Below are 23187 nucleotides of genomic sequence, written 5' to 3' on the forward strand. Positions count from 1 at the left end.
AGGATGTGTCACAGCAAGGCTGACAGTGAGGCATAGCTTGACATGGCCCTGATGAAGTTCTCACAGTGGCATGCAGTGCCCTGAATTTGTGTCTGCTCACTTATTCATCAAAAACAGCAATCCAACTCTAAATTAACCATCTTTTTTCTGTATTCTTCATTGATTCACAAAACTGAAAATATTATTTTTCTCTCCTTCAAATTAATTACATTAATGGTTCACAGTTTCTCAGGAGACAGTTCCCAACTTGGTTCTGGCAATGGAGCAAGACTGGAATCTGGCCTAAGCTATTCTGATAGGAAAGACCAATTGGAGCTGTTCTGGACAGAAGAAAATGTCCCCTCTCTTCCCTAGGGAAGGAGAGTATTCCAGAAGGACCTTTTTTAATCATTAATTGTCTTCAGTCAGTTCAAATGGTCCTTGTATCTCTCCTGGATTTTCTTTACAGTGGGCTGAGAAGAATATATGAAGAGGTCAGGGTTCCAGCTTTCCCTCCTCAGCTTCTAGAAATACAGTGCACAGTTGAAATGATGCCCCAAAATCTTTGCTGTGGACAAGGATCCAGCCCCTGCTCCAAGCACACAGCCCAGTGTTTGTACATGGTTTTCAGAGACCAGAATTCTTTTGAGACATGAGTTTGAATCCGTCATCCAGGATGGATCTCCGATTGCGTCGTAACCTCCTTTGCCTCTCAAGATGGATGACTGCTCCCAGGAGCACACCAGCAGCCAGGAGCAGCAGGACTCCTACAACAGCCAGAGAGATGACTGTGGCCTCTATCTGCTCTTGGGTCACCTTAGATCCAAAAAGTATCACCTTCTGGGACTCATCCTCATCCTCAAGCAGCAACCCTGAGAGACAAACAGAAAGGTATTTTCAACAACAGCCAGCAAGACCAGAACTGAAAGGTTGCAAGAAATGCAACAAAGGAGGATTAAGAAAAACATGATGCAAAGTTGTGGAATCACCAACCCTGGAAATGTTCAAAAGATGTGCAGATATGGAGCTTAGAGACATGTTTCAGTGGTAGACATGGCAGTGCTGAGTTCATGCTTGTACTCAATGACCTTAGAGGTCTTTTCCAATCTTAATGATTCAGTGATTCAAAGGAGGCCCCAGTGGCTCTGTCAGACCCAAATCCCTGAGCCCACACAGAGATTTGAGATGGATGGTTCCTTCCCTAACTGCGAGCACACACAAGCTGATATCTGCATATGGTATGAAACCAAGTTATTTAATATTGACACTACTGCTCTCACATATTTCCTCTTCTGGTTTGTCCATTTTGAATGAGGAAAATGTTGGGGAGAAAATGACTGAAGTAACAGTGGAGAAAGTCTGCTGAGTTGTAGGTAGGTGGCTGCATTTGTAGCTGGCTTGAACTGGCTCTCAAATCAGCTCAGCTGAATTTCCTCACAGCAGCTGAAAAATGGACTTGTGAAGAAAGATGAAAAATCACAAAAATATACCACCAGTGTACACCACTCAGAATTCTACTACAGAAAATTTCAAAGGGATCATATCTACTACTCCCCTTCTCCCTGTGCTGCTCAACCAAAGGCTTTCTCACATCTGTTCTTCACAATGCCCAAAAAACTCCAGGCATGTGCTTGGACTCTTTTCTCAGGGGAACATCAGAGCAGAAGACAGATGTGCGTGTTTGCATGCTGACTCCATTCCTTCAGCTTGCAGAGATGATTGTGAAACTTCCCTAAACCACAGGGTCACTGACAGTCCTAAGAGGGAAGACAACCCATCCCAGGCAACCTCCTCCAAATCTCTGCCAGTACCCAAGCTCATACTCTGAATCCGAATCCATACAAAGCAGGCACAACAGGGTGTGAGGCCACTGACCTTTTCCACTTAACACAGGCAAACAAACCTAACCAGCCCAACTTCCTTATTTCTATCACCAGAGGACAGACTGGTGACCTCCCTGTTATCTACTTAAGCAAGGCCTCGCACCAAGGAACTGCCAGGCTGGAAGAGGAGAGGCTGTGGGTGCTGTTGTGCTCCTCCCTCCCCTTACACAGATCCAAACTTCCCTATTGTTCAGGGATCTGCCCTCTCCCCTTCCCACAGACAGGCTTTGGCAGTGCTGTACACACCATACCTGGGGTGACAGTCAAGTCTTCCAGCTCTGACTCTGAAAGAAAACAAAAAGGAGTATCAGAAGGAGTTGGGCTAAGCAGGCAAAGCCCAGAACAAGGAACATCTGGCAAGGATCAGATCCAGAGGCAGCATGGTTTTCCAGGACTAGCAGGCTGTCCTTTGTCCTGTCCATGTTTTCCCTCTCTACATGACATAAGAATTTTTGTGTCAGCTGCTTCAAAGGCAGCCCCAGTTCCAGTGCATAACCCTTCCCATCCTTAAGAAGGAAAAGTGCTGAGGGAGAAACAGAGATGGCCCTGACACTGGGCAGGCAGTGGTCACCCACAGCTGAAACACTGGGGCATTCACTGTCTTGGTAATACATCTAAAACCACATCACCATGTGGGCTCCATTGCAGCCAACCCAGTACTGAGAGTCACTCACCTCTGAGCACCTTCCAGTTCTCAGTAAGAGCAATTACTGGCTGAGAGCTGAACATACCAGTTCAGACACGAGCTAAAAATCAAACTCAGAATAACAACATAGGCAATGTAAACTCCAGAAAACAATTTGTTTTTAACTCCAGCTACAGACATTACCGTATTTAAAGGGAACATCATAATTTAATAACACTTCGGTAATTATCTGATCCATTAACTGGCTTTTTATAGTATGTGAGAGCTGAGATACAAACACTCAGAATTTCACAGCAGTAGCAGGAAGTGCTGCTGGATGTTTTACAGTGACAGCTCCCTACCTTCTCTAGGCAGGACAGTGAAGAGGATCTCCATCCCAGCATGGATATGGTCGGACACATGACAGTGAAGCAGCCATGTCCCAGGGTTCCCAACCAGCATCTCCACCATTTCAAAGGTCCCAGGGAACAGATCCACAACATCTGCTCTGTAGCTTTTGCCATTCTGTTAGAAAAGGGAGGCCAACAGCTGTAGCACTCAATGCATCTTCTCAGGAAGAAAGGTCTGCCAGTGTTGCTGGGGACCACGTCAGCTTTTAATGCTCAAAAAAGCCAAAGCTTTCAAAAAGCAGCTTGGGAAGCAAATTATTATCTGGTAATGCCTAACCCTAACAAGGATTAAGCTGGACATCTCAGCACAACACAGGCTCAGGGAGTCAGACTGGGATGTGTAAAACCACATCCTTTTCCTAGCTGGGTGAAGCTTCTGCAGAGTGATTAAAAACCATTCAAACACTGAGTCAAGTAAAAATGTGGTATCAGTGGTATCTCCCTTACCATCAGAAGATATTCTTACCTTGTATATGAAGGTCTCAGCATGAAAATGAACCGTGTGGACATCAACCTCGTGACCCATTCCCAGCAGGTACCAGCTCACCCTCTCTCCCTGGTACATGGTCAGCCCAGGCAAGGTGGCATAGAGCCTGCCATTGATTGCTGTTCAGGGAGTAACACAGAGAGGAAAAGGCTGTTAGCTGTCAGTGAAACTGTATGGGTGCTGCACCTCCACAGAGGAAGGCAGTAAATTCAAAGCTACAAAGCTCATACAGCACCCAGTGTATCAGCAGCTAGTGTCCCCCACAGGACAGTCCCACAGCTCAGCTAATTATCCACTCTGCTCACAGCCAGGACACTGACTTGCACCCAAGGCCATGCTGTAGCTCAGCTCAAATAAACCTCAAGAACTACCTTTGCTGAAAACCTGCAGTCAGCCAACAGAAGTGGATGCCTCTAGAAGTCAAAATGCATTAAAATGGCATTTCCAGCCCAATGATGGACAAACATGTATATACCTACATACACATAAATGCCTGAACAATTTCCTCAATGAACATTGAGATGAGGTAAATCCTGCTAGTGGGCAGCCCTGTGGTGCTCTGCCTCACACATCACATTCCAACCATTTGTAAAATCCTGCATGGCAGGACTTTACCTCTCAAGTAGCACAGATGGAAGGAACCCTGCTGTGACTGCACATAGGGATCAAAACAGGCAAGGGATCAAAACAGTGAGTGAGCTGACTGCTATGGCACACACATGGAGACTCTTGTGCTCAGATGACAACAGAGGGAATGAAATGGGAAAGAGGCAGGATCTGAGGGCAGAGCACCAGGTTTTTACTCCCAGGTCTGCCCTGGGCACTTTGTGTAGCCTAAAACATGTATCCTACTTCAGCATGCTGGTTCTGCTAGCTGTAATACTGGGTTAACAACTACACCTTCATGGACGTGTATTTGGAGAGTCTTTATCTCACCCATACAAAACCAGTAGTAATGATAGTACAGAAAATGCAACTCCTCAGTATTCTTATCTCCACAACTGTCAAGGGACCTGTTTGGCTGAGGTTATCTTAGATATAATATGGAGATTAACATAAACAACATATTAATTAAACAAATGTGCTCATCCTTCTATGGTAGAAATAACCTAAAACAGCTAAAACAACTGAGCCACATCTTGCAGCCACACACAGCTCAGAAAATTAATCTGAAGCCTAACATACTCTGATGATCCCTGAGACAAATGGAATTAAATTCATCTGACAAGTTAATTTCACATTTGATTTTATTCCCTTTTCTGAGTCACTCAGACACATCCAAGATTAACCTCTCTGGCCTGGATGTTGCTATTCCTCCTTACAGGGACAGCCACAAGGATCAGCCTTCACTGCAGATCAAAGATTTGGCTGTAGGTTTGCTGCAATATTGAGAACAGACAGTTTAGTTATGTCTGTGCTATTGATAATGGGAAAGGATGGGGACATTTCACCACAAGTCAAGCTCCCTACTGAGAGAGGTTGCAGAATCAACTCCAATGTTACCGTGCATTTTGTTGCTTTCCACAAATTTCTCATCCAGCAGGTTGATCTCCTTGTGATTTCCCTTACTGAAACGTTCCACATTCTCCTCCAAGTACCAAGACTGATTTTCATCAAAAACCAGGAAGAGCAGAGCAAACTCCCTCTTTACATCCTTCCTGGTCCCACTGGACTGCAGGGCTCCTCTCCGGCAGACCTTCAGGGGCCCAATCAGCCCACTGTACATATCCTGAGCAGAAGGAAGGAGAGCTCTGAGGCAAGGACCTTCTCACCCTTTTCTATGCAGTTCTTTGCCTTTCAGCAATCATTTTCCATTCCCCCATCAACCAACTAAAAACAACCAGTGCTGCTGTACAAGTATTCTTGTTGGAGAGCATCAGCCGCTGAAGGAATAGGAACTGTATGTGCTCTTATAAATGCAAATCCAAAAGTCATAAATATGGATGGTATCAAAGTATTTTCCACTTGGTGACTGCAAAAACATCTGCAACTTGAGATAAAAAGGCCATTATTTCTGGGTTGAATGCAATGGTTTATTGCAGGATCCTCCAGGTGGTTGCCCTGTGAAATTAGTGCTATGACACTTCTAGCAATGGTCCAATCTGCCTGCTTTATTCATGAGGTTTATTTTGGACAATTTCTGCCTTTTGTAGGTTAGTCCTATGGCTCTCACCAGTACAAACCATGACTAACTGGGAGATGTTCTAAAAGCCTACAAATAACTGGAGGAAGGTTAGTATCAAGGAGAGACGGTGGAATTGTTTTATGAAGGTTTTTTAGGAAAAAATAAGGGCAGACATCAGGAAAATTCAGATTATTTCCTCTCCACAGAGAATGCTGAATATGTTACCAGGTGATTCTTCCACCTCTTGGCTGGGCCAATCTCAAAATTGTACCCAACTCAATTGTTTTCTAAATGGCATAAAAAATTGGTTTAATTAGGCTTTTCTGGTTGTAACTTTTATTTTACCTTTACTGGGTCCACTGCAGAGTAGTAGATCCAAGGAACACAGGCTGAATCATTTGGCCCTGGACCAGATCTCTCAGGAACTTCCCACCGGTATGTCACAATGTCACCTGAGGGACAGAACAGCACCATACACCAGGTGACACACCCACTCACTAAGCAGCAGCAAAACCAAATGGAAAAATAAAATCCTGTCTCCAAAGCCCAAATTCAATTCTGTATCTGCCAGATATTGCATCTGCCTTACCCAAACACAAAGCAGGGTGGAAGCTCCCCTCTCAGAGCAAGACGGAGGGGTCACAGGGTGTAAACACTGTCTGGTACCAGCACAATGCAGGTTTATCTGCTGCTTTTGAGGCTGGACCTGACCATGGAAGCTCATCCAGATGAAGCTTAATATAATCTTTTTTCTCTTTGAAATGAATTCATTATGCTGATTCAAATTGGGGTTTAAAATCACCCTTTTTTCATATTAGCAGCCCATTTCACAAAGACAGGATCTGGCTGACAGCCTGACTGTGGCTTGGATAGTCTGGGCGAGGGGACCAAAAATTAAATACACTAGTATCTGGATCATGAGACAAAGTGGCCATTTCAGTCAGATCCCAGCAAGCAACTGTGCATTTCTCCCATTTCATACTATTTTCATATTTTTGTGCACATGCATCCCAAAGAAGAGACTCCCACGTCCCAGGACTGGCTGAGCTGTCACCTGCCATCAACTTCCCCTTCCCACAGAGAGACCACACTCAGTGTGGGGGAGATAAGGCTGCACACAGAATGTCCTACACATGTTCCAGATGGCTGCCATCCCCACACAAATGGTATCACTGAAACTGTGCTGCACCTGAAAGACCAGTTACTGTCCAGTTCCAGCACTCTACTCTAGCAACACCAGGACATCTGAGGCTGCTTAAGGAAACCAGTCTGGCTCTGAGATAAAATCAGCTGTGTGAGTGAGCCCACACAGGAATGCAGCTAGAGACAGGGACCTACCAGGGTTTGCCACTTGGGGATGCCCAGGCTGCTGCTCCAGCACCCCGTGGGCGTGGATGGAGTAGGGTCGCGAGGCGTTGTTCTTGAACACGATGTTGAGAATATCGCCCACTTCCGCCCACAGAAAAGGGCCTTGGGACAGGAAGAGTGTACTCTGAGACCAGCAAAATCCATCAGCACATCCCCTGGGATATTCCCACCCTTCTCTCAACATCTTCTCTGCATAAATATTACATTATAACATCATATTTATGATGTTCCCCTTTCTCTTCTTTACCTCCCAAAAAGAGAATTGGATGTCAGTCCCAATCCAAGTCTTAGGAAACTAAACTGATTTTCACAATGAGGACAATGAAGGTGGTTACACACATCTTAACTGGGCCCAGCACAGCTAAGGCTTGATTTCTGAATACTGCTATGCTAAATGTCACATGTTGATCACCCCTTGCTATTGGTTTCAAAAAATAGTCAACTGAGACTGACAGTGTCACAAATCAGAGCTACAGCTTATTTTGAGAAGCAGATGCTGCCTCAGCCTGGCTACCCTGACACCACTTACAGTCTTGGGCTCATAACACAGAGCTCTGTCTCCACAGACCTCCACTAGTCAGTGCAAAATGCTCCTCCATGTCCCAAGGCTGCCTGCTCTTGCCCCAGTAGCATTTCTCTCAGTTACAGATTTTCCCCTCTACTTCTCAGACCCCTCTCAAGAAGTCAGTGGTTGTTTCTGTCCCACAGTCAGAGAAATGCAGCTGTGAAACACGCTTTGCCCAAGCCATGACAGAACACTGGTGCAAAGGCAAGTGGAAAAGCCCAGGCTTTCCTACAAGCTGTGCACAGGACTCTCCTAACTACTGTCTCCAAGGTGGCAGATGTGAGTAGAAGACAGTCCCAATTTCTCTGCACTGACACAGCAGATGCCTAAATATCCAGTGAACCTTCAGATTACAGCTGTGAGTCACTGCAGCTTCAGAACCCCAGTCCCATTTCTGTGTGAGAGGAAGGTGAACCCAATGCACACATCCTTACCCAGTATCCCCAGGTGCTCGTCACCACTTATCCTGGCCTTGGGGGTTTGGAAAGTGCCATCCGTGTATTCCCTGTAAACTGCTTTCTTGTACCTGGAGCCGAGCAGTCCATCCTCATTGCTCAGAAACACGTCAGCATAGCTGAGAAATGCAGAATGAGTGCTAAGATAAACCAAAACCTCATGGGGAACAAACAACTAACTTGTGTCAGGGGGTTCACAAGCTGAAGGGGCTTCCCAGAGCCATCAAAGGAGAGCATAATGGCGTGGAGAGCTGCACTCCCACCAGCAGCGCCACCAGCATATGCACCAGGTCACAGGGTGGCCAAGACACCCAACTGGCTCCAGCAGGGTCTGCTGGGACACTGCTGTGGGTTTCCCCAGGTGGGCTCTACCTCTCAGCAGAGTGGTTGTGCCGCTGCCTCTCCCAGCTGCGGTCGGGTGCGTAGTCCCACAGCAGCTCCTCGGCCGCCACGTAGAACGTCCGCACTCCCCTGTAGCGACGGGCAGAGGCACTGCCCATCCTTCCACACTTGGAAACCTTGTACTGCTGCCTCATCCCAGACTGGTAGTGATTGCTCGTCTGGCAGTAGATCTCAAAAGTCCCTGAGGGAGGCAGGATGAACAAAGAAATCAGTTGCTTTTGAAGATTCCAGGAGACCGGTGTCAGTATGTGCTTGGTGTATCTCTGTGGTGCTTACAGAGCTTGGTTGCCACAGGCCAAGGTTAAAAGGAGTCATTGGAAAAATCAAGCACACATAAATCATCTCGGGAAGCTTTCTTACACAATAAGCACCTATAGCACTGTCAGAATCTGTGCTATTGATGATTCCGAGATTGTAGAAAGTCTTTGTCTCTCAGCCCCACTGACAAAGAAGCCATAATTCGTCTGTGCTGGTTTCAAGGTTGTTTATTCTGTTTATCTCTAACATGTTCTGCTGCCCTGCCCAGCTCTGTCCTGCAGGGCAGCGTGTGGGGCTCTGCCCTCAGTGGGATGTTCCAAACATTAAATACCAGAAACTCCCTGTGCTGGATTTACAATGACGTGCCAATATCTGTCACCTACGTTGGACAGTGTGTCCCCAGCCTGAACCAACAGAAAAATGCCAACACCACAGTGACACATGGAGGGCATGAAGAAGAAAAAGGACAAGGCACACCCAATTTCCTCCATCTTGTGCCCTTTGAACCCCTGATCTAGAATCCTAAAATTTTACTTTTGCACCCGTGGCACACTTAATTATTACTTATATCAAACACTCAGAGCTTGTAATTCATCCTGTAAGATTGAAAACTCTTTTCCATGGACAGAGATCACAGACAGTGTCTCTGGGGACTCTGTACAGGGGGGTTCCTGACCCCCTGCCAGGGTCCCAGACCTTCCAGGTCAGCCAGAGGGATCCCCTGGACTCCCCCATAGCACAGCTCACCCTGTAAGAGTTCATACCACACTAGAGAATCGACCACAGGAGCAAATATCACAATGGGAGACTTCCATCTGCCCAGTCAGCAGTGCAGGCACTCACCGCTGTTATCAGGCTGCATGAAAGCAGTGGCAAACGTGTGGGGGAACAGACTGGCTGAATCTCTCCGCATCCCGTTCATCTGCAAGGTGTTTCCCTGAAACACAGCTCTGTGTACGTCCGTTTCGCTGCCCAAGCCCAGGAGGTGCCAGGACACTTTGTCTCCTTCACACACATCCAGCCCAGGCAAGTTACCAAACATAAATCCATTGATGGCTGGAAAGGAGAAAGCAATTAACTCTCTGCAGGCAGGTGTCAGCCAGGAGATTTTGAGCATACACCTTGTAGGACAGGCCTGCCAGTCAGAAGAAGGGTAACTTGTTTGTAATTCACCCCTGGATATGCTGAGAGCACACTTCTCCAGACAGCCGTGCTGCTTGTCCATGTCCCACCTGGTGCCTCCAGCCTGGCTTGATTCCAGGCCAACACCACACAGCCCCTTCCAGCCCCCAGCTCAGCCTTTAGGTGACCATCAGCCCATGCTTGGCAGGTTCATCCCTGCTGTCACAGAGCAGCATCCAACCATACCATGCATCCTGTTGGATTCCTCAAAGTCATCATCCTTTTTCACAGATGTCTCTTCCATCCTCAAGTAGTACTTTATGTTGGCATTCAAATACCAGCTGAGGTTCTCATCAAACACGTTGAAGAGAAGATAAAATTCTTTGTCGATCCCTTTCTATAATTACAATTATGGTTGTTAACTTTTAAAATGCAACAATTAAGTATTCTTAGAGTTAAAACTCTTTTGCTGGGCTCTTGTATTCCCCTTTATTTTAAAACATGGCTCATTGAGGGACAGGACTCTATTCTTTTACTGATGTTGAACATTCCTCTTTTATTTCATAAACAGCACCACTTATGCATTTTCCATTACATTTCACATGAATAAAATGAACAAAAACTCAGCCAAGGCCATAAAGTTAGTGCCTCCTTCCTCCCCCACACCTAAACTGTCTGTCAAAACCAGATCCAAGACCAGAGCCAGACACAAGGCAGGCTGATGAACACACCACAGTCCTCCTGCCTCCTGTCACAGGCCTGGATTGGGGACTTTTAAATTACCCAAAATCCTTCAGAGAGTTAATTCTCCTAAGAAATGCATTTCAAAGCATGGTGTTTCCCCACTAAAAGAACATTGTGATGGTGTCCAGACTCTCACCAGTGACTGTTGTCACTGTCCCCAGCAGCACACACACTGCCAGCCTGCTGAGAAGGGGAGCAAGTCCCAGGCTGCAGCACATGGGTACAGCAGAGTGGCCATGCACCTTCCACAATTAAACATTCGTTAAATGTTTGACAGAGATTGTGGAGCCAGAATTGCCATCCCAGGTGATTTTTCCCTGTCTTACATTTCCAAAGGTCTGTCTCTTTTGCTCACGTTTCCAATACCTACCCATGTTTATCATTATCACAGCTCCTTCACCTCCAGGGCTGTATTCCCAATCCTCTTTGCTCAGCAGATCCACATTTCCACCCTGGGTGCTCATTGATTTCTTCTGCACTCCCAATTTAGTCACATGGTGCCCCCACTGACTGTCAGCTCCCCCAGGAAGGCTCTGAGGACAGCAATCTCCAGATCTGTCACCGCTCCCCGAGCCACGCTGCAGGACACCAGTCAGGGCTTGATTTGCCATCTGCTGTCTCTCACAACAAGGCTCTGCTCCTCTGTCTGGTACCTCCCCAGGGATATCAATTCTTCCCTAGATTTACTGCCAGGAATAGACTACTTCTGAGTGAAATTCCAAGAAGTTCTGGCTGCCCTTCAGGTTTCAACTCTCCATCAAAAGCATAAGACCTGTCATGGCTTTTCACATACTTTTTTGTAGCCAGCTCTGCTTGAAAATTAACTTATCTGGCAGAAAAAATGAGGCTCACCCAAACCTCAAAGCATTGTATCACCCAAGCAGAACACCTGTAAGCAAAAATGTTTTTTCAATGTTTCTGGGACTGTAAGGACTATTCCACATGCCTCTCTGAAAGCAGTCTGCTACACAAGCCTCAGGACAAGTTACCTATAAGGTAAGTATTCCAAGGTACAGTTGTTCAGCCAAGTTTGTCTGTGAATTAAAAGCAGAAAACTGTTTTGAGGGCAGCTCTTGAGAGCCCAGAACACTACTGGCCTTTCCCAGGCAAGACCTGGGTACCAGCTGTACCAGCATTAACTTGGCCAACAACAAGGCTTTGATTTGAGACTCTTCTGGACTCACACTACTGCATATTTGCTCCCTAATGTTTTTCTGATGCTTCCTTTCTCTACATGAAAGCAAAAACCTTTAGGAATGTGGCAGGAAAACTCCTTTACCTGCTTGTTGTTGTCATCCAAAGTGCCTGACTTGCAGATGAGCAGAGGCCCCACTAAGCCTGAGCTGGAGTCTCTGACAGGATTTGCAGCTGAGCTGTACAGCCAGGTGAGGCAGGGAGGGTCACTGGACGTGGGCCCCACGTGCCTTGGCACAGTCCAGCGGTACGTGAAGTTGTGCAGGGGTGCCACAGAAACCCCACTCTGGGACAGGCCTTTAAAACAGGGATTACAGAGTTAATCCTGAGTCCCTGCACAAACTCTGTTACACCTTCTCACCAGGTACTTTCAGAGCAGGCTTTACTTCACTCGTGTCAACCAAATACCCAGCACCTCTGAAGGGTGATGGGGATGTACTCAAGAAAGGGGATCCACCAACCATCATGGTACCACATCCCTTCTGATGCCTTCCCATAGGACACTCCATGTGGCTGGATGCTGAAGGGCCAGGAGGCTTTGTTAAGAAATGTCACCAGGATGGTGTCTCCGACTTCAGCTTTGATCACCGGACCTAGGATATAGCAGGGAGAGCACATCAGCAACACAGCATTTCCCCAGGCCATCAGGCAAACCAAAGCAGAGGGGGCACCTTCCTCCAAGCTGCAGGGCCAAAGATAAGAGGCAACAGATGGTCTGGCCTTGTTGCTGCTGAAGGGGGCTCAGTGGGAGCAGGGGCTGGCAAGGACTGTGTGAAAGCAGTTTGGGTGCGCAGGAGAACTCAAGAGAGGCATTATACCCTCATACAAGGAAGTAACAGAACAGCCAAATGTGCTGGAATGCCCTCAGGATAGACCCTGTCTCTCCCCCACCTACATAAAGCCCCCTCAGCCACCCAAAACATGTGCCTCAGAGGTGTGAGATGCTCCAAGCCCACCAGAGTCTGTAAGCCCACGACCCAGCCAGCCAGAGAGGAGCTATGAGCCTTTACCACGCCTGTGCCCAAGCACCCAATCAGGAGAGAAAGATCTCTGTGAGAACATGGGGTTTGCAGCATGCCTTGAAGGGGCTCAGTGTAAAGCACAAAACCAGGAGCTATTGCTATGACCTGTTTAGCTCTAGTCACACATACTATACTGCATCCCTCAGCTCTTCCCTCTAGGAACACCTTCAGAATGACCCCTGAAGTGATTCTGCCCACTCTACCACCCTGCACTTTGGCCTGCTCAGATGTGACTGTTGTGCAGCACCTCTTGTGCCCTCCCTACCCCTCAAAATGAGCAGGCAGGTACAGCCACCTGGCACTCCCAGCATCAGCATCCTTCTCACAGACACTGACAGAGGATTTGTGTTCCTGGATGATTCTCACCAAGTATTCCAAGGTGTTTCTCTTCTTCTGATTGCTGCTTTTCCTCACGAAAGCTCTCATCAGTATATTCCACATACTTTGCCTTCCAATAGACACCCCCAATGCGGTGGAGGCTACGCTTGAAATACTGCTCAGCAGGACTAAATGCAAAAAGCAAATGTCAGGTCATGTCATAGAAAAATGAGCCCTGTTCCCCTGCTCCCGTTGGCAAGGCCATCAGCATCTCCAAATCAAGCAGTATTTCAGACAAGAACAGCACCTCTAGTTTGGAATAAGCACAGCTTTGATTCTGCAAAGCTTTTTTGCCCTTATAGAGCCATCCACTTGTGTGTTCAGGGAGCACCTGTAGCACACAGCCCTATACCAGCTGAACCTGCCAGGTGTGATCAGCATCACTACACAAGATGTGTGAAAGAATGAACAAAACTGCAGTGCAGTCAGTGGGAAGGCAGTGCTAGAATTCCAACCTCTTCAGAAGCTGGGGACAACCCCATTCCCAACTAAAATAAACAGCTGTAAAGGTATTTATTTCCTCCACTACCACCCTCACCAAATATAAGTAACAAGCCTTGCAGGAGAGGCAGTGCAGCTACAAGGCCAGCTCACAGGTCTAAGGTCTGCAAGGCTTGCTGCATGGCATTGGGTAAATAATTAACCACTTTACATTTCCTCTTTTCCATCTGAATAAGATATATCCTCTCCAACAGATTACTAGGGAAGGGACATAATCTCTGTAGAACGAGAAGAATCTCTTTCAGTTAGCCAAAGACTGAACGGGAAGTCTCTCAACTGCTATCCCAGTCACCTGACCATGGGATGGAGGGCTGCTACCCAAGTGCTGGCATCTAATTTCCTAGAAATTGCATCCTGCAGCAGCACCAGCCTGAGACCCATCTGCAGGCCAGCAATGCCACCCTGTGTCTGCTGCACCAGGGGCTTTTTTAATCATTTCTCATATAGATCAATCTCTTTTTAGATTAGACACAGCAAGCAGAAATAAAGCCCAGAGACAAATGTGGCAGCTCACATTTTTCATCTGCTGGGACTTCTGCTGCTTGTGAGTACAGCTGTGTCACACAGCACTCTCGTGGGAAGGCCCCAAGGTACCTGTACTGCTCACAGTCCAGCTACAGCACCCTCCTTTTCTAGATGGGCTGATTGGCCTTCTTAGGAAATGCACCCCATGTGAGCAATAGGCACATGTTTTGAAAAGAACGAAATTCCACATTTCCTTGAGCAGTGTTCCTGATACAGACCAGACTCCCCAAACACTGCTCAAGCCCAGCAGCCTCTCACTCACCTGCCAGTGTCAGTGAGCTGTTTCCCAACACTGTTCAAGCCCAGCAGCCTCTCACTCACCTGCCAGTGTCAGTGAGCTGTTTCCCAACACTGCCCAAGCCCAGCAGCCTCTCACTCACCTGCCAGTGTCAGTGAGCTGTTTCCCAACACTGTTCAAGCCCAGCAGCCTCTCACTCACCTGCCAGTGTCAGTGAGCTGTTTCCCACTGAGCCGGTCGAACGCCGAGGGGCCGTAGTCCCACTGCAGCTCCTTGGCAGCTATGTAGTATTTCCGAACTCTCCCCTCCAGGCTGGGTGCTGCAGCTTGCCGAGAGCAGGGCCGGACTTCATAGAGTGCCCCCATCCCAGCTGCCCAAGACATGAAGGTGGACACTCAGCCCCTCCAGCCAGCCTAATGGGCAGTCCCACCCTCCCTCTGCCATCCCAAAGGGCACATGGATGGGAGAAGGTGAGTAACTCCACAGCAAGGAGTTCTGTGAGCAGAACCTCCAACCTTAGATAATGGATGCTATGGAAGTATGGACTGAGAGTGACTAAAGCCTTCTGCTGTCCTCAGATCTATCATGCAAGTGTCTCTTATAGCGAGCAGAGCTCTTAAGGCACTGCCTCATCTCAGTTTTCAGCTGTACCAAACATCAAACACCACACCATGGTACAAGTCACCCCCACCAAAGCTGCCCTGCACATTAGTGACCAGCCCACTCCAATTAGTAATCAGCCCACTCCAATTTTACAAGACAAGGCATCACCCACTCATCTAGGGACATTTTTCCATGCCCAAGACTGCTCCCTACCACACTGTACATCATGTACATCAAAAACAGAGGACACAGAGTCCATGACATATTCCACCCTCTGCCTTACCTTGTATGTGATCATTGACCTGGCAGCTCAGCAGCCATCTCCCAGGGTTCCTGGGGATCATATCTGCTGTAACAAAAGTGGCTGGGAAGAGGCTGGCCACATCTGTCCTGTGGCCCCGGATTGTGATTGTCTCTCCATGGAAGTAGGCTGTGTGAACATCAATTTCATTGCCCATCCCAAAGAGGTACCATGAAACAGAATCCCCAGCACACATCTTCAGCTCAGGGAGGTTGCCAAACACATAACCATTAATAGCTGCAAAACAAAGCAAGCCAAAATTAGAGAGCAGAAAAGGAACCTCCAGAGCTCCTGCCAGCAGGTGACAGCACAGACACAGTAGGAGGATGGACCTAACCAGAACTCCTACTCTTCTTCTGCTTTGGAGAGCCCAGCTCCACAGCTCACTCCTAAAACAATGAGCATAAAAGCTCACTCAAGCCAAAAATAAAACCAAAACAATACTTCAATTTTCTGGAGTTGTTGCCCTGTCCCTGAGATATTATTTGCTAAGCACATGATCTCAGAGCAGATCTTGGAGCACTGACACTCCTGAGTGTCTCAGCAGACACAGTGGCCTCACAGAGGTGACACTGACCATGCATTTTGTTGCTCTCCTGAAATTCCTCATCTTCTTTGTCCACAGAGCCAGGATCTGTGCAGAATGATGCAATGTTCTCATCCAGGTACCAGCTTAGGTTCTCATCCACCACACTGAACATCAGAAAAAAATCAACATCCACATCCCAGCGTCTTTGAGAGCTGCCAGTCAGTGTTCCTGAGGTGAAAGGAGAGAGGAATGAATGCAGAAAATCACTCATGCAGAAAATCACACATCAGGCAAGAGATTAGAACCACAGTAGCAGAGAGTCTTGTCACATGAGTTGGAGACAGATGCTTTCCCACCATCCCCACAGCTCACCACAGAGCAGCGAGATCACCTTTTCCAGTATATCCCTGCCAATACAGCTCTCTCTCCCAAGCAGCTCTGCCACCATGTGCCTCAACTACAACACTTCCAGTCTTCTCAGTCCTGCTGAAACCAACCAGTCACCATGATTTTCATACACGAACTTGGACAAGAGCCTTGCTCTTAACATGGATTCAAGCAGCTCTCGTGGATCAAGAGGCCTGCAAGCTTACCTGCCCAACCACTACAGGATAATGACAATGCAATGACCAGGATCCAGCTAGAGCCCAGGTACTGTCCACTCTAACCAAGCTACATTTCCCTCTGAAGCTGGGAGCTGCACACCAGAGTATCTTCACATCCTATCCCTATTCATGTCACTACAAGACCTTTACATTATGGAACTGCAGGCCTCAGCTGCTTTCTCTCAGTGTTTTTACCTGCTTTACATGTAAGTAAAGGCCCAATTAAGCCAGATGCAATGTCCCTTGGTGCATCAATATGAGAGTGATAGATCCAGGTCAAGCAGTTTGGGTCATCATCAGTTGGACTGTGATCTTCAGGGACAGTCCAAGTATAGGTGTAATTCTTTCCTGGGAAAACAGCATCATCCTTCTTCTGATCCTGGGGGGACATATCAGGATACAGGGATCCTAGAACAATTGAGCAATCACAACATCCATTCAAGAAGAGCCAAGATGCCCACACATGTAACCTTATACTGAGCTGAGACTCACCATCCCAAGGCTGAAATAGTGTTTAATCATCACTTCCTTAAAGAGGCACTGAGGCACAGAGCCACTGTAAGGCAATTTGCCCAGTAAATGGGTCAGCACAGAGTCAGCAGGACTATTTCCATTCTGCCTAGTGCTGCTTTGCATTCAATTCTGCACTGTGCCCCACAGTCAGTCTCTCTACAATCTCTAGAGTTGATCAGTGTTTTGGAGGTTCTAAAATCAAGAAACCTGGGCCCAGGTCAGGTCTCTTAGCCCCATGACACTACTAACTCAACACCTGATATCTTCACCAAACACCCAAATGTAGTTGCTTTCCAGCTGGGGCTTTATGGACAGCTCTCCTCCATGAATACTCTTAAATTCCCAGTGAGAAAAATCTGTCTCCATGATGGCAGTAGCTCATTTACCTTCAGAGTCCTTTTTGTAGAAAACACCATGAGGATGGATTGTATATGGTCGAGTAGCAAAATTTTTTAGGTGCACTTGAATGGTATCCCCCACTTCTGCTCGGATGACAGGCCCGAGGAACCCCAGCCAGACAGGTTTGGGGATCTCAGTGGTGTACGTGGAGTCCGTGAACTGCTTATAGACAGATTTCTTGTAGGTGCTTCCCACCCTGTCTTTCCCAGCCTGTAGGAATGCTGAGGCCTGGCTGTAGAATTCAAAGGGAAAGGCACTTTAATGAGTCATCATTATAACAACAGCTGGTCAATGCTGCAGCAGAGTCGTGGTCACACTCCACTTTCCGGAGTACAGCAGAAAGCTTTGGCATTAGAGGATACTCTAAGCCACCCATGCATGGCCACAACTTCAACCCCAGCTCTTCACCAAGAGACACAAAGTGCACCCTGAACTGTGCCCTGCAAACAAGAAATGGGAAGGACAGTGCTTCCCAGACAATCCCATGTGTGTGTTGCAGGGAGAACCCTTTTCATTCCTCCTTCAGCCTTCACTGGGCTCTTCAAAACTCATTTAGATTCCTCTGTGACATTTCCAGCTAAATCACAAGGCAGTAGGCAGAGTGGAGTCTTGACCCTCTGGCCAAATTTTGAAGTCTGAAAGATGACTTTCTACTTCACAGTTTCCAAATTCCTTCCAGAGGGGCAGACGAGTCAGGCAGGTACATACCCAGCACGTAACCAGTTTCCAGAGTTAAAACCTCATACAGGTACTAAAGTTTAACTCACAAGCATATTTGCTTGTTATGGGAAATTCTTAATAGATAAGAAATGAATCACAGTCCAGGTATTACTGGAAGTGGCCTAAATGAGAGACAAGGTCACTCCCCTCACTTCTCCCTTCGGATTGATCACCCACAGCACAAGCAGCCCTGGAAGGGAGGCAAACCCTAATATGCATCTCAAAGAATGAACAATGGAGACCCAAATATTAAGCATTGGCCTCATCATTCAAGAACAGACAGGGCTTGGCTCTGGCTATACAAGCCAGAGTTCAGCCCTTTGCCAAGTCATCTGTGCAGCCATTATTAGATCATTCACACTTTGTTTTACAGATGTGCCTCCTTCTCTACACAGTCCATTTCTTCCCAAAAAAAAAAACCTGAAATAATTGAAATAATTTGCTACTTCTATCAATCATATCAAAATCTCATCCTTCTCTAATTGCCAGTTTCATTTCTGCAATCATTGTACAAATAAGTCCCATTAACTAATTGTTTGCAGTGACAACAGCTTTTAAATTGCTTTTAAGTCCAATGGCCCCAAATTTAATTTCCTTCTTTTCATGTATTATGAGAGAAACCAAACAAAATCCACTGCATTCATTACTACTTCTGGAGTCAGTGTTAACATCTTTATTCACACTGAATTTTGGGGTGTTTCCTGTGGACTTATTTACATCTACACAGCATCTCCAGATAACAGAGACTTTTCCATGCTAAACTGACAGACCTTGATGTTTCTGCATACCCTTCCTGCTCCTGCTGTGCTGTTTCTGAAGGAGGTGTCTGAACCTGAGTGTTAGCTATTTTGGAGGAGTAAAAGACTGAGAGCAGATCAAAAAACACCAGCTATTTCCCACAGAAAATGAGAGCAAGGAAAAAAGTACAAATGCCTTTAAAATAATATGGAAACCTTTGAAAAACAAAACAAACCACGTACACAAAAAATCACCAACCAAAGAAAAAGGCTAGATGTTTTGAAAGCTAAACCCAAAACACTGTTTGTAGTAGTAATTCGAACCAATTATTGCAGTTTCCAAATTTAATTTCGCAAGAAAAACAAAACTGTTTTTCAAACAGCCCCTAAAATCCCATGCAGGAAGTCCCATTAAGTCTAAGGCTCAAAATTCCACTGAAACGAAAACAAGCTGGCTCTGTGAAGTCATTTATAAAAAGATGAAAAGTCATCATGCTTCAGGATAAACAAGCTGATCACCAGCTGGAACTAAGCAAAATGAAACTGCAGGGTAGAGCATTGCAAAACCTGGGTGATTTTAGAACAATCTGTTCTGCGTCTGCTCTATTTTCTGTTCTGTGTTTGTTTTCCATACACTTCTCCCTAGTGTATGGGCTCTGGACTCTCCAGACTAACCATCCCTTTTCCCACTGACACAGGTTTTACCACAGGAGCATAAAACAAGTTAAACATTAAGCTCATAAATATCAGAACCTATGGGAGTGTTGTCTCTTGCTTGCTCAGATGCCCCACAATACTTGCATTAAATGACACATCAAACGACAGCTCCAAGCCAGCCCCAGAATAAATTCTGCTCGAAGGGAACGTACCTGTTACGTGCAATACTCTGGTTAGCGAGCACATTCCTCCCCGTGGGAGCATAGTTCCAGTCCACTTCGTGGATCCCCAGGTAATAAACTCGGATCACACCCCCAGCAAATGTGGGTGACAGCATGGGGATGCAGAGCAGCAGCCACCAGACTGATCCCATCTCAGCCTGAAGGGAAGGCGTTTTTGGAAGTTACACCTATTTGGGAAACACAAAAAGAATGAAACAGAATATGACCACTTGGTTTGAAGGTGCTGGACATTTTGAGAGGGTAGGAAGAAATCAAGTGTAAGTATTATTTGGATCATCACTCAAATATTGAAGAAGGAAATCACTCTAACAAAATTGACATACAAGGCAGATGGTGATCATGCCTTGGTAATGAGTCCCCAATACCAAATGGGCTGCTCTCATAATAGTTTCATTAACCCTTTTTTCACTGCTGCTCACATTCCAAATCATCTTACAGGTCCACATACAAAGCTCAAAGAAATAGTCTTGAGCAAGTACATGTATATTTTAAACCGTCACCAAGACCTCTCTATTTTAAGTCACCCGAGGAAGTACAGTTTAGTTACTGTGAAGTAATTGTTAATTTTAACTTCTTTAAAGATGGCTCTTAAGGAGCAGCTATCTGTAATCCAGGAGTACATCTCAAACAGGCTGCACAAGGTTTTTCCTTTCTGTTCTGTTATTTTCCCCATGATTTTGATCAATAAGTAGCTTACTCATAAAACTTCCAATTGATGCCAAGCTTGTTGGCAATAAGCCAACATCCAAAGTACTCTTAAGAGAGTTCAGAAAAAGTTGGGGAAACTGTCTGAAATCATTAAAAGAAGTTATGTGAATAAAGGCTCAAAGAACTGCCTGCATGAAAGGAGAACCTGATGCAATACGGAGCAGTAGAATTACACCAAAAGATAAGGAAGGATTAAACTGCATTTAAAAATCACGTGAAAATGACTACAAAAGTTCTCACACAATGAGACCCTTAACAAAGCTGGATATAGCCAGCAAACAAACTGCACCTAAACAAGCTGTTGAGATACAGCTCTTGAGACATGCAACAGCAACTCAGAATAGCAGAGAGAAACAGAAAGCAAGAGAATGAGACACATGACCTAGCAAGAAAACTCAGAAGAATCAGTTCTCCTTTTCATACAGAAAAGGATGGTGACACAGCACCATGGCAAAGGTTTTTCATAAAGAGACTGTCATTACTTATTCTTACTGTCTTTGTAACAGCAACATGAATGTATTAAGGTTTGTCTGCAGCAAAGCTGGGTATTCTCTAAGCTTTCAGTCAGCACAATCACACAGAGCTGCTCTGAAACATCTTCTAACATCTGATACCCAACAGACATGATTCAATCCCAGCACATGGCAACAAACATATTCAAAGCTTCACCTTTTGATTTTCAAACATGCTGTGCTATTCTCAGAAGCTAATGATAATCAAGTATTGCTGTTTCCAAATAGTCAATAAATTGGACAAAGTTTAGAGACACCTTCTTTCCCTCCTTTCTCAGAAGGGAGCTGTAGGGATCTCTAAATCTGAGAAGCTTTGGATCCATCAACACAGTATAGCTCTGCTCCAGTGGCTCCACCAGCCAGTCCCCCTCAGAAGCTCCTGGTCATACATCTGATAAAACTCAGATACAGAACAGCCCCTTCAGAGCAGCTTCAGCAGTGTGGGAACAACAGCAGCACACTGGTTCATGCTCACCCCTACACACCACTCAGTCACTGACCTACTCCCTGCTGCTGCTCACAGGGAGGTAAAATACCATTTTTGACTCACTGTGCCAACGTGGACTCCAAGGAAGGAGTCTGGAAAGCCATACCTGTGCCGTTTCACACAGCAGACCACCAAAAGGCAATGGTGACAGCAACGTGGAAAGAAACAGCAGCACCACTCCTCAGCCTGAAGCTGCCACCCTGCCAGCACCCACCCCGAGGGAAGGGCAGCGGGATGCTCCTGACTCAGCCCAAGCTGTGGCCTTCGTGTCAACTCAGGGCAAAGTTCGCGGGAGCTTCCGGCACACAGGGAGGCCTCCTCAAGGCCCGGGAGCCACCGAGCCCAGGCAGCCGGGGCAGGCTGCTCTTTGTGTGCTCTCATCCCTCTGCCTTGTGCCGGCAGCACCACAGCACGGGAGAACCACAGCTCGGGAGAACCACAGCTCGGGAGAACAGCGGCTCTAGAGGCTGGCTGTGAAAACTTCCCATGGAGACAAACCCACCGTGCCAGAGCCCGGCTCGGCGCCCCAAGCCTCCACACGGCACCCATCGGGTGTCACACACAGCCACCAGCCTGTCCTAGGCACCCATCGGGTGTCGCACACGGCCACCAGCCTGTCCTGGCTGCCCATCGGGGTGTCACACACAGCCACCAGCCTGTCCTGGGCACCCATCGGGTGTTGCACACAGCCACCAGCCTGTCCTGGCTGCCCATCGGGGTGTCACACACAGCCACCAGCCTGAGCACCCATCGGGGTGTCACACACAGCCACCAGCCTGTCCTGGGCACCCATTGGGGTGTCACACACAGCCACCAGCCTGTCCTGGGTACTCCATGCTGTTCCCTGCATGGATGAGTCAAGGACAAGTCTTTGGCACAGCTTTCCCAACGCTTTACCAGAGTCCCACCTGGACTCTGCTTGGTGTTCGATCACATCACACACACCTCTGGGGTAATTCTAGGGAACAGCAAAAATTATCCCTGAATGGAGATGTAGCAGATGTCACAACATCTTTGCTCACATACCCATCACAGTAACTAATCACCATTTATTTACTCAACTAGTGCAAGGTGGGAGTAGCTAAATTAGTTTCAAAAGTTTTTGGTTTTAATTTTTCATTGATATTAATATTTACCTTGATTAAGGAAAGAAAAAGAAAGAAAACCAAAACCAACCCAAGTTTTATATTACAACCATCCCTAAATCTTAGTAGTTTAAAGCAGAATCCTCCCCTAGGACTGCCCTTTACCGAGTCCCCGACAGCACAGAGAATCGCGAATGAACGGAAATCAGATTTCAGGCGGGTTGGTGGGATCCAAATTCTATGTGATCCAAGCGGACGATTCAGGGATATTTCCCGACACCTGACTGCAGGGAAAGCACAGCCCGAGAGCGAGGGGAAAGCACAGAGGAAGGCAGGAGGACGGACGGCTCATCCCTTACGTGCGGAGCGGGAGGCGGCGCGGCTGCGGTGCGAGACGCGGGAGCGCCGGCGAGGACCAGCCCGGAGGGACAAAGGGGCTCTGCCTCCGCGGGCCGACCCAGCCCGAGCCCGGCCCCGCAGCGCCGACCGCGCCCGCTCCCGCCCACCGGGCAGGGCGGGCCGGGCTGCTCCGCCCCGCACCTGAGGGAGCGCGGAGCCCGGCCCGCGCCGCGCACCTGCTCGCCCCGCCCAGGGCTCGACCCCGCTGCGAGGAGCGCCGGGAGGGCAGGCGGAGGCAGAGCTGAGGGCGGCGGCACCCACCTTCGGGGCAGGACCGGCGGGCGGCGGCACCCACCTGCGGGGCGGCACCGGCGGCCCCGGCCGAGCGCTCCCCGGGGGCCTCCCGGGGCGGCGGCCGCGGCCCCTTTAAATGCCCGCGGTGACGTCACGCGGCCGCGCGCTCCCCCGG

At 47.5% G+C, this 23187-nt stretch overlaps 1 protein-coding gene across 1 annotated transcript; it reads right to left on the bottom strand.

Annotated features, from left to right (window-relative positions):
* Positions 1-126: 126 nt before the first annotated feature.
* On the bottom strand, positions 127-22852 carry HEPH (hephaestin). The gene is made up of 21 exons (XM_021548432.2): positions 22739-22852; positions 19558-19754; positions 17219-17463; positions 16515-16727; positions 15763-15942; positions 15168-15422; positions 14483-14651; positions 13006-13145; positions 12079-12210; positions 11703-11914; positions 9926-10076; positions 9401-9613; positions 8270-8480; positions 7877-8016; positions 6848-6979; positions 5855-5961; positions 4888-5113; positions 3364-3503; positions 2850-3012; positions 2114-2146; positions 127-851 (listed from the first exon to the last, which is right to left on the bottom strand). Exons 2-21 carry the CDS (start codon positions 19716-19718, stop codon positions 607-609), a joined length of 3468 nt encoding a protein of 1155 aa, XP_021404107.2. The 5' UTR covers positions 19719-19754; positions 22739-22852; the 3' UTR covers positions 127-606.
* Between the last annotated feature and the right edge of the window lie 335 nt (positions 22853-23187).

Source organism: Lonchura striata, chromosome 14, assembly GCF_046129695.1.
Source record: "Lonchura striata isolate bLonStr1 chromosome 14, bLonStr1.mat, whole genome shotgun sequence".
Taxonomy (NCBI): Eukaryota; Metazoa; Chordata; class Aves; order Passeriformes; family Estrildidae; genus Lonchura; species Lonchura striata.